Below are 12063 nucleotides of genomic sequence, written 5' to 3'. Positions count from 1 at the left end.
GAACGGTTTGTATCGCCCTTAGCAACCGGCTTACAGATGTCATTTTCCAGGGCAGGTTTAAAAATGATAGCAGAATCTGGTTGCTGTGGGCAACACATGTAATTGTACTTACAAACACTCCTACAGTATATGTATAAAGTCTGGGGGAATGGAAGCTCTAATGAGGATCAATTGCCTAATATGGAAACAAGAACCACCCTTCCCCCATCAGTGAAAGCTGACAGAGGAAACTTTGTGAAGGAAAGGAGGCACCTATTGAGGATTTGTTTGTCATTTTCTGCTTTTTCTTTGCAGGCCACGCACTGCCACCGATAACCAGCTCCTACAAGAGAAGAATCGAGGATGATGAAGATGAGTACGACTCCGAAATGGAAGACTTTATAGATGATGGAGGAGAATCCCAAGATGAGATTTCTAAGCACATTCGGGAAATATTTGGCTATGACAGGACAAAGTGAGTATCATTCGCGTCAGTCCGTAATCCTGTGCTTCCTGATTGGACACCTATATTAACCACTTGCTGACTGCAGTACGTGTGTGTGTATGTATATATATGTATGTGTGTGTGTGTGTGTGTGTGTATATATATATATATGTATATGTGTGTGTATATGTATATATATGTGTGTGTGTGTGTGTATATACAGGGCTCGACAATTCCCGGGCGCCAGGTCGCATTGGCGACTAGTAGAAACTGAGTCCGGGCGCCTAGGATTTCAGCTATCTGCTGTCAGGCATCGGGACGCCGCTCTGTGATACAGAGATTTGAAATCCCTGTGGCTCCTATCCATAATTCTCTGTGTCCTGACAAGAGGCATTTTAATTGGTCAGCACCGTCACATGGACGGCGCTGACCAATCAGAGAACCGGCTGCCTCTTCTCCACTTTCAGCACATCCATAGGACGCACTGTTCGACTCTGTCAGCCCTCGTTGCGGTCACCCGGCACACATCCATCTGACATCAGGTAAGAGTGCTGGGTCCGCGGCTGAGCGGTGTGTTAGCAGGGCCGCTGTGGGCGGCTGCAGCCAGGGCCGCCCGGTACAAGGGGTGGGCGGATCAATTTATTGTAGAAAGGGGGGGTGCAGAGCAGGTGAAGTGCTGACAGTGTTAACTATTTTCTGGGCAACAAGTGACTTCCGCCGGGCGCCGGTCGCGCTACAACACTGCAGAGCTGTAAGGAGGATGTGCCGAGTGCACTCGGCACAAGCCTAGGACCCGGCCTTCACTTCCCTGTCAGGCAGAGCCGCAGGGTAATCTCTGCCTGACAGACGCTTACGAGTCCCGGCAAGGCGCGATGTCACCGGGAGGCGGGATCGGAGAGGACCATAGAGAGCCCCCGGAAAGGAATCAGCCAGCCAGTGCATCCGAAAAGTAAGCAGATTTGCATCTACAGTTGAATTGGCATACTCTGGGTGGTGGTGGTGGGGTGGGGGGGCGTTAGAGGTTATATAATTACCAATGGTAATATGCAGTATGAGGGGGTTAATGTATTGCCACTGGTCACTAATGCATTAGTGACCAGTGTCAGAAAATTAACCCCTTTGTGCTGCATTAGTGGCATTAGTATCAGTGTTCATTAGTATCAGTGTTCATTTATGCTGCAGCATGTTGGGGTTTATAAACACTGCCACTAATGCACCCCGGTACCATTTTTGCAGCTGGCCTTCTCATGAAAGCATTCTCAGGAGCCGCTGAAATGCTTTTCCAACCCGCTCGCCGGTATATCACGGGCTTGCGGTTTCCACAAGGTTCGCCAGAGAAACGATTCAATGGTGTGGCCTACTGCTTCCATAGGCGCCTCTATAGCCCTGGAGGATTGGAGCGACGTCAGGCTAATAGTAATTCTATTTATTTTATTTTTTTTTATCTTTTGCTTTTAAAGGTAAAGAAGAGATTTAGGGTCTTAAGGTTTTCCTATTTTTTTTTTTTTGTGAAGAATACATGATGCTTGTTGACGTTCCTGTGTGCATAGGCACATTACAATGAATGGGCTGTATTTTAGCGCAGAAAAAAAAAGAAAAGCAGTAATGAGCTTTTTTAAGCTGCAGTGTGACAGAGGCCTTATGCTGGCCATACACTATACCAAATATCGTTCAAACTCCTTTTCGAAAAATGAACACTCATCCATGAGAGCAAATGATAGAGCCATCATGTAATGACTGATAAATTATTCAATGGACATAAATTAATCAGTTTTTTCACATATACCTAGTGCAAACAGTTTGGATGAGAAACACAACCATTCAATTTATCGTTCATTCAGCAGAAAATTTCCAAACCTGTCCTAAGCGTCATCTATGGAGATTTTTTAAATTGATTTGTTTGGTGCCCGTTCCACAAGAATGCAAAGGAATTTTAATGCATGACATGTTGGGTATCTATTTACTTGGTGTAACATCTCCTTCATAGTAATATCAGTGAGCGGCTGACCAGTGGTAGGGAAGACCTGTGTATGTTCACAAAATTCAAGGGTACTGTTTTGGGATATCTCTGCCCCCCCCCCCCCATTGCTTACCTGCATAGGTATGTGCCGTGGAGCGCCGTTGAGCCACTTTCAGCAGGCTTTGTGCTGGTGAAGTGCCCAGGGAGGAACTGCTGCTTGTGCTGGGAGAGAGGGAATCAGGCTGGTGTCTGTTTCCATGCGCCTGCTTGTTGGGCGCCGAGCGGGGTCCCGCTGTGCGCAGGCCTCGGCTCCATCTTGGGAGTGCGGCGTGCTGGCCATTAGGAAGAAATCTGTTAATTTAGGGGGTCCCCGTGCGCCTTCCTCTTCCCCATGGCTGGCGGGTGATGGTCGGAGGCTACCTGGATTGTCTGGAGCTGGTAAAGCTGTCCCACGTCGCTGATAGTCAGATGGAGAGGCTAGGATAGACGGAGTTCTCCTCTCATGCAGCCATCTCGGTCGGCTGACAGCCACACCCCCCTTTACTTGGTGTAACCTCTTTTATATTTGACCATAAAATTTGGGTGCGTTTTTGTGCATTAAAATTCACCTGTAAATTTTTTTAAACGCCGCCTATGGAGATTCAGTACCGTAGTTTGTCGCAGTTCCACGAGCATGCAATTTAAAAAGCATGAAATGTTAGGTGTCTAGTTACACAGCGTAACATCATATTTTACATTTGACAAAAAATTGGGGTAAAAATTGCGCAAATACCGTGTGACATAAAAAATTGCAACGATCGCCATTTTTATTCCCTAGGGTCTCTGCTAAACTAAAATGTATACAGGCATACCCCACTTTTAAGTACACAATGGGACCAGAGCATGTACCGTATTTTCCGGCGTATAAGACGACCCCCCCCCCCCCCCCCTAATTTTCATCTACCAGTAATACTTATACTTAGGTTACCTTGGAGATATTATACTCGGCGTATAAGACGACCCCCCCTTTTTGGGGGATTTTTTTGAGGTTCAAAAGTAGTCTTATACGCCAGAAAATACAGTATGTAAAACGAAAAAGTTCTTAAAGCGACGCAATACCTCTTTTTACTTCTCAATGTATGTAAATACACTAGCTCTATAGGAAATCTTGGTCAACTTGACATGGCACTGCTCCCAAACCATAAGTGACAAGGACACCAAACTTAGGGAGCACGTTAAGGGGACCCAGGACTATGACATGGTAAATTATCTAGGCAAGCTGGCCAGCCACTAAATAGGATATGCTGTAGTCCTGGGTCCCCTCTCAGTGCTCCCTAAGTTTGGTATCCCTCTCACTTATGGTTTGGGAGCAGTGCCATGTCAAGCTGACCAAGATTTCCCATAGACACCAATGTTAAAAACAAGCAGCAGTGCCATGTCAAGCTGACCAAGATTTCCCATTGATGCCAATGTTAAAAAAAAAAAAAAAAAAAGCAGCAGTGCCATGTCAAGCTGACCAAGATTTCCCATAGACGCCAATGTTAAAAACCAGCAGCAGTGCCATGTCAAGCTGACCAAGATTTCCTATAAATGGCAATGTTAACCTAGAGTAGTGCCATGCCAAGCTGACCAAGCTGTGCATATACTCATGAGTGTGCGTAAAATGGGGTATGCCTGTAATGTTTGGGGGTTTGAATTAATTTTCTAGCAAAAAATACAGACTTAAACTTTGTAAACATAAAGTGCCAGAAAAAGCCTGGTCTTCACGCGGTTAATGCACAGATTGATGTGGTGGATCAGTACTGTTTTATGAAAATAATAAAGGGTTTATTATTGCTTTAAAAAAATAGTTTGTACGTGGCATCCTAATACCTATGAGCTGTGACGATGCAGAGAGTGTGTTGTGCGGGAGAATTGGTGGAGTAACAACTATTGTGTTCTGTTTCAGATACAGAGATGAGAGTGACTATGCACTGAAATACATGGAGTCGTCTTTCCGGGAACAGCAGAAGGAGGAAGCCAGGAGGTAAGTCTGCAAATGCAACACTCCTTCCAGGTTTTCACTGCTATCTGTATGCTACATTTGGGGTCTTCCTCTTCTTTCTGTAATTCCGTTATTACTCTTCACTTATAGACTAAAAGGAAAACTATAATGGCGTTGGGAATTGGGCTTATGCAAGAATCTGAGTGTTCAGTTTTATCATAATTATGCTGGTTTGCATGGGAAAGGTTTATATGTAACTCCTTGTGTTCCTTGCTTTGTCTGAAGTCTAAAGCCCGGTTCGCAGTAGTGCTATTTCAGATGTGACTTAACATATTACTGAACCCACATCAGTAAAATCAGTCTGTATATGCAGTAAAACATGCTTGTTATTAGGGGTTGACTGATATTGTTTTTTTTGTTTTTTTTTCTTTTTTAAATGGAATTTCTCTTACGTCCTCCGACAGTTGCCGCCTCTTCATATTCATCACATATGGGGTATTAGACTTTGCTCCGAAGGAGTAGCTAGGCAACAGAATATGTTAACATTAAAGCTTTTAACATATCCCACCCTAAAGGGGTGGTCCCCTCAGTCAATACCCTCCTACTTCCTGCAACCATATCTCAGTTTTAATGTCTAGCTTGTCAGGACAATGCCACGGCGGTGGCCTACATCAACAACTACAAGGTGAGAAGGTTCGTGGCAAGGACGCGCGACCCTCGGGCAGACGCGTCGGACGCGTTAGTGGCCCCGTGGCATCAGTACAGGCTGATGTACGCGTTTCCACCGATTCAGTTGCTGTCCAGGTTCCTTCGCAGGTTACACTCGGAACGCAGCACGGTGTTTCTTGTGGCACCGGACTGGCCTCGCCGGTCCTGGTACGCAGACCTCGTGAATCTGGCGGTCGACGCCCCGTGGCGTCTGCCTCTTCGAGACGATCTCCTGTCTCAGGGACCGATATACCATCCTGCTTTACAGTCTCTGGCTTTGACGGCCTGGCTGTTGAGACCGAGGTCCTGAAGGAGAAGGGTCTCTCTCCGGAGGTCGTTCATACTTTGATCAACGCGAGAAAACCTTCCTCGGGGAAGGTTTATTACCGTACTTGGAAGGCCTATTTTGCCTGGTGTGAGTCCAGGGGGTTTTCACCCCGCACGTACTCGGTTTCCCGAGTGCTGTCCTTCCTTCAAACGGGTGTCGATCAGCGTTTGGCGCTGGCTACGATTAAGGGTCAGGTGTCTGCTCTGGCCGTTCTGTTTCAACGTCCCGTGGCTTCCAACTCCTTGGTTGGCACTTTTGTTCAGGGAGTGCGGCATCTGGTTCCTCCTAGGAGGGATCCTTTGCCCCCTTGGGACTTGAATCTCATTCTGTCTGTGTTGCAACGTGCTCCTTTTGAACAGATCAGGGAGATCTCGTTGTCCAAAAAGGTCGCCTTTTTGGTGGCGATCACTTCGGCTCGCAGAGTGTCAGAGCTGGCAGCTTTGTCCTGCAAGTCTCCGTATCTGGTTGTTCATTTGGATAAGGTGGTCTTGCGACCTAATCCTTCTTTTCTTCCGAAGCGAGTTTCGGAATTCCATCTTAATGAGGATATTGTCTTGCCTTCGCTGTGCGCGAAGCCTAAACCAAAGGAGGTGAGATTACACTCTCTGGATGTTGTTCGGGCGATAAGGGTTTACCTTAAATCGACTGAGTCTTTTCGAAAGACGGACTCCTTGTTTGTTCTTCCAGAGGGTCCTCGGAAGGGCATGGTGGCGTCGGCCTCTACCATCGCCAAATGGATCAGGCAGACCATTGAACAGGCCTATGCCTTGCAGGGGAAGGTTCCCCCTGTGCCTGTGAAGGCGCACTCTACTAGATCTCTGAGTACGTCTTGGGCCTGTCGTCATGGGGCTTCTGTAGCCCAGGTGTGTAAGGCGGCGACTTGGTCGACCGTACACACTTTCACAAAATTCTACAAAGTAGATGTTCAGGCATCGGCGGATGCTTCCTTTGGCCGCAAGGTTCTTAGTGCGGCAATTCCCTAGGGTCCCTTGTTGGGGACCTCTGGCTGTTGGGATAAGTTTTTTTTATCCCATGGTTATTTGTCTTTTCCTGGGTTGTTGCTCCTGTTGAGCACTTGTTTTTTCCTGTTGCCCAGCTGGTTTCCTTCCTTTGGTAAGGTTCCTTTCTTTGATGCGGAGACTGCGTTGCCTTTTCGGCGCGGATGCGTTTCCCACCCCTCATGTTTGCACTGCTTTGGGACGTCCCCATATGTGACGAATATGAAGAGGCGGCGACTGTCGGAGGACGTAAGAGAAAACGGAATTTTTGTAAAATCTTACCTGTAAAATTCCTTTCTCTGAGTCCTCCGACAGTCGCCGCCCCCGCCCCTCTTTTGGGGTTTGGTTGTATACTCTACTGCTATTCCACTAAAACTGAGATATGGTTGCAGGAAGTAGGAGGGTATTGACTGAGGGGACCACCCCTTGAGGGTGGGATATGTTAAAAGCTTTAATGTTAACATATTCTGTTGCCTAGCTACTCCTTCGGAGCAAAGTCTAATACCCCATATGTGACGAATATGAAGAGGCGGCGACTGTCGGAGGACTCAGAGAAAGGAATTTTACAGGTAAGATTTTACAAAAATTCAGTTTTTTTGCTGCTTTTTATTATTTTCTGTTCCTGTGAGAACTACAATCAACTGCTGGACTGGGCGACGGACTAGATATTCTAGATCCTTCCGGTCTCCCCAGTCCGGCCAGCGAGCGCGACCCAACCTCATCTTCCCACTAGGTCTGCTGCACCACTGGATGTGGACTGGCCGGCAAGTAAATGCCTCACAAGGACGCATAGCCCTGATCATGGCCTGAGTCGCAGCATGCCTCTTGCCCGCAGCACCCCCATTGCAAGATGGTGCAGTGGTCTGCCTGGAGTGGTGCCCGTCTGGTTCCAAGGTGTGGAAAGTAGTGTCCCACCTCTCCTTTGGTGGTCTTTCATGGTTTACGTGGACCCCTCTCCCTGGAATGCTCGGACCCCCAGGTTCCCCTCTTCCCCTCCATCTCTCCCACCCCCCCCCCCCATGGTGCATTGGTCTGCCTGCAGTGGTGCCCGCCCAGTTCCAAGGTGAGGTAAGTAGTGTCCCACCTCTCCTTTGGTGGTCTTTCGGGGTTTAAGTGGACCCCTCTTCCTGGAATGCTCGGACTCCCAGGTTCCCCTTCATCTCTCCCCCCCCCCCTTTAAATAGTACCTGTGGGTCTTTTTGGTTGGCCTCCCAACACCCCCCCCCCCTGCTACTACAAGAGTTGATTGTTCCGGTCTCAGAATCGGAAAGTTTCTTTCATGGGTTTTATTCAAACATGTTTACAAGTCCTAGGAAGGTAAGCGAGGTACGTCCAATATTGGACCTCAAAGCTCTGAACTGCTTGTGAGGATACAGATGTCCTGAATGGAGTCCATTCGTACAGTAGTGGTATGCCTACTTTAGGGGGATCTTCTGGCCTCTACTGATATCAAGAACGCTTACCTTTATATTCCATCATAAGTCGGTCATCCGCACCGCCTCCGCTTGCCGTGGGTTAGGAGCATTATCAAGAGGTCTTGCCTCAGCTCCTCGCAGCTTCACAAAGTGTTGGTCCCAGTGTTGGCATTGTTGCGCTAGCGGGGGATCACGGTACTGGAGTACCTGGATGATCTTTTGCTAGCAGAATCTCCGACTGCTCTAAATGACAGCCGCGAGATTACTGTGCGGACTCTGCAGGAGTTCAGTTGGAAATTAAATTTCCAGGTATCGGCTCTGGTTCCGTCCACCTAGTTGGACTATCTGGGTCTACTCTGGACTCGGCCTCAGCCGGTAGTTCCTCCCATGGGACAAGCTCCAAAATCTGCAGGATGAATTCGGCTCCAGTTGTCCAGCAGTTGGCCGTCTTTCAGGACTGGCATGCGGGTGCTGGGTCTGATGGTGTCTACCTTTTTGAGGCGGTTCCGTGTCCACAGTTCCTCACGAGACCTCTGCAAAGAGAGATTCTTGCCATGTGGGGCAAGAATCCACAGTCTCTAGACAATTTGATCCTGTTGAGCTGGGGTATGAGAGGATCTCTGATTCGGTGGCTTCGCTCTCCGGCGCTTTTGACAGCTAAAATCTTCCTTCCCCTATACTGGACAGTGGTCACCACGGATGCCAGCCTGTCTGAGTGGGGTGGAGTTTTTGCCATGGATTGTACTTCGGGGGTCTGGACTGTGGAAGAATCCAGACTACCGATCGATATACTGGACATTTCCTCCAGAGGTGTTTCATCAGTTGTGTCTCTGGTGGGGAACTCCAGAGGTGGTCCTGTTGGTCTCTCGTCTCAGCAGGAAGGTGCTTAGGTTTGTGGTATGGTCTCGGGAACCTCTGACCAACACCACAGACGCACTGGTGGCCCCTTTGGGGGCCAGTTTTGTCTGCTATATGTCTTTTCTCTCCTAGAACTTCTGCCAAGATTCCTGTGTAGGTTTGAGGCAGAAGGGATTATGGCCATCCTAGTGGCTCCAGACTGACCTTGCCGGTCTTGGTACGCAGATCTGATATTGTTGGTCGCTGATGCTTGGAGACTCCCTTCTAGAGGAGATCTGTTGGCCCATGGGCCAATCTTCCATCAGTCGCTGGCTTAACGGCTTCGCTGTCGGAAGCCTGGTGTTGAAGGATAGAGGGATGTCTGAATCGGTGATTCCCACACTGCTTCAAGCTAGTAAATCTACTTTTAGGAGGATTTACCATCGCATTTGATTAGCGTACTTTGCGGGTGTGAATCTCTTGGAGTTCACCCCTGCTCCTTTTCGGTGATTTGGAGTTTGGCTTTCCTCCAACAAGGTGTTGAGCAGCATCTGGCCTCGGGTACCATCAAGGGCCAGGTTCAGCCATGGCGATTTTCCATTAACGTCCTTTGGCTATATATTCTTTGGTTGCACCTTTGTTTAGGGGGTTCACAACTTGGCTCCCCCAGTGTGGTCTCCATTGCCCTCGTGAGATCTCCACTTGGTGCTGTCAGTTCTTCAGTAATCACCGTTGGTAAACATTTGCGAGATTCCTCTGGTTACGTTGTCCCAGAAGGTAGCCGCCTTGGTGGCTTTTTCTTCTGCACGTAGGGTGTCTGAGCTGGCATTTTGTCTTGTCGTCCACCTTACTGGTGGTTAACAGAGATAAAGTGGTGCTTCGTCCCTGCCAGTCGTTCCTTCCTAAAGGTCATCTCTGGTTTCCATTTAAATGAAGACATTGTTGCCTTCCTTGTGCCCTAAGCCTAAGCACCCTATAGAGATTGACTGACTTAGAGCCGGTTCACACTGGGGCGACCTGTCAGGCGACCTGTTCGCCTTACAGGTCGCCTGCCATAGAGAAGCTGTGGACCCGTTCTAATAGGAGCGACACAAGTCGCTCCGACTTAGAAAAAGGATCCGGAGCTTCTTTGGAGCGACCTGCATTGACTTCAATGTTATGAAGTCCGTGCCGCCCGCTTCGAGGTCGCGGTGCGAGCTGCGCACCGCGACTTGTGAGGTCGCCCCGGCAAGTCGGATTGCTCTAATGTGAACCGGCTCTTACATTCTTTGGATGTGGTTCGGGAAAAAATCAGGGTGTATTTGGTGGCAACTGAGTTGTTCTGAAAATCGGATTCCGTTTGTCCTTATGGATGGACCCTGTAAGGTGTTGGCTGCATCTGCTGTGACCATTTCCAGATGAATCAGGCTGACGGTGTTGCAAGAATATTCCATTTGGGGCCAGGTCCCTCCTTTCCCTGGTAAAGGCGCATTCTATGAGGGCACTTATTGCCTCTTGGGCCTTCCGTCATCAGGTGTCAGTGGTATAGGTTGCAAGGCGACCACCTGGTCACAAAATTTTATATAGTGGATGTGTTGACAATCGATGAAGAAATTCGATTTTTTTTTTCCCACTTTTTCTTATTGGGAATGTTTTATTGCAGAAAGTAATAAATATTGTGGGTTTTTTTTTTTTTTTTTTTTTCAAAATTGTTGGTCTCTGTTCATAGGGCTAAAAAAGAAAAGAAAATGGCAGAGGTGATCAAATACCACCAAAAGAAAGCTCTATTTCTGGGGAAAAAAGGACATCAATTTTATTTGGGTACAGTGTCGCATGACTGATGTCAAAGTAACGCAGTGCCGTATCTCAAAAATTGGCCTGGTCATGAAGGGGGGTAAACCAAACATGTTATACTTACCTGTTCTGTGTAATGGTTTTGCACAGAGCAGCCCAGATCCTCTTCTCAGGTCCCCCGCCGGTGCTCCCGGCCTCTCCCTCCTGCCGAGTGCTCCCATAGCAAGCAGCTTGCTCTGGAGGCACCCGAGCAGCAGCTCTGCGTGTCTATTCACGGAGCTGTGGCTTGGCCCTGCCCCCTCCCTCTTATTGGCTCACTGGCTTGTGACTGCCAGTTACTCAGCCAATCAGGAGTGTGAGTCCCGGGGGAGCTGAGGCTCTTGTGGATATTGCTGGATTGCAATGGTGCTCAGGTAAGTATGGGGGGGGGGGGGGTAGGGTGAGACTGCTGCACACAGGGTTTTTTTTCTTCCTTCATGCATATAATGCATGACAGTAAAAAATACTTGAGCCTTTACAACCACTTTACCTTATGTTTGGGAATTTGGCACAACCTGTGGAGCCCAAAATGCCCACATCACTTCTGATCTTCACGTCATTCCTCGTGGAGATCCTGGCATAATTTATTTTTTATTTTTCTAATTAAACGGCAGAGAGTGAATCGACAGTAATATAGGGACCAGTTGGACCATCAGTTATTTATTTCCTAAATGTTTACTTTGCTTTTCTTACAATTTTTGTATCTTTTTTTTTTTTGTGCGATGTATAATTTGTTCATTATTTGTGCCAGCTTGCGGTTAGGAATCCAGGAAGATCTTGAGGAATTAAGACGGGAAGAGGAGGAATTAAAGAGAAAAGAAAAACTCGCCAAGAAGATGAAAAAACGATAGCATCCGCTACAAGCGTTTGTGAACTTTACCGAGTCTCCTGAAGCGGAACACCTTGTGCTGCTACCAGGGGGGAGACTGAAATCCACACATGAAATTTTCAGAAAGTTTGTTTTTCATAAAAAAAAAGGAAAAAGGAGAATCTCTTTTAAATGTGAGCGGTGACAAATGAACTTCTGGCTAATTTTCAGGTGTCAGAGTTTTTCAAGTTTTTGCTACAGTGTCAGGTGAAAACTTGGATGCGTCACCTCCCAGGAAATAGTCTAATCTCCTTTATATTTTCTTTTTATAAATAATATAAATTTTGTGTTCTGAGAACAGATTGGTTAATAAATTATTTATTCCAGGAATGGAAGTATGATGAACTAGCCCCCCCTCCCCCTTCTCCAGATAAGGAGTTTTCTGTATAGATATCCGTATATTATATAGTGCTATCAGTCTCCAGAGTTTCATGAATTCCTGTGTATCTGTGCAGTAAATGTAGATTTATTTTATTATTGCGGATTGTGTGCAATCCTTTAAAAGTGCACTTACCACGTTCTAGTTTGTTTGGTACCATAGCTGCTTAAAGGATAAGTGCGCCTTAAAATAAAGTGCATTTCTTCTTTTTGCCACCTTAAATATTCTACTGTCCCAACCCGCACCTACTTACCTCCACGGATGCATACTTGCCTATGTCTGACAGCTGCAGCTCCGATGTTTAAAGAACTCCATCTTTTCACACACTTTACGTAGTTTGGCGCAAACAAACAATGTCCCTTGGACATCTG

General features: G+C 47.3%; 1 protein-coding gene across 1 annotated transcript in view; it reads left to right on the top strand.

The window, feature by feature from the left end:
* Positions 1 to 11787, top strand: part of SPTY2D1 (SPT2 chromatin protein domain containing 1) — a 47406-nt gene extending 35619 nt beyond the window's left edge. Inside the window, exons 4-6 of the mRNA XM_082270713.1 lie at positions 295 to 454; positions 4312 to 4389; positions 11197 to 11787. Of these exons, the coding sequence (XP_082126839.1) occupies positions 295 to 454; positions 4312 to 4389; positions 11197 to 11296 (338 nt within the window). The 3' untranslated portion in view covers positions 11297 to 11787. The remainder of the gene's footprint in view (positions 1 to 294; positions 455 to 4311; positions 4390 to 11196) is intronic.
* Positions 11788 to 12063: the final 276 nt, after the last annotated feature.

Source organism: Pelophylax lessonae (assembly GCF_965119305.1).
Source record: "Pelophylax lessonae genome assembly, chromosome: 10".
Lineage (NCBI taxonomy): Eukaryota > Metazoa > Chordata > Amphibia > Anura > Ranidae > Pelophylax > Pelophylax lessonae.
Note: the sequence above shows the minus strand (reverse complement) of the source record. Positions and strands in the feature narration are given on the sequence as shown.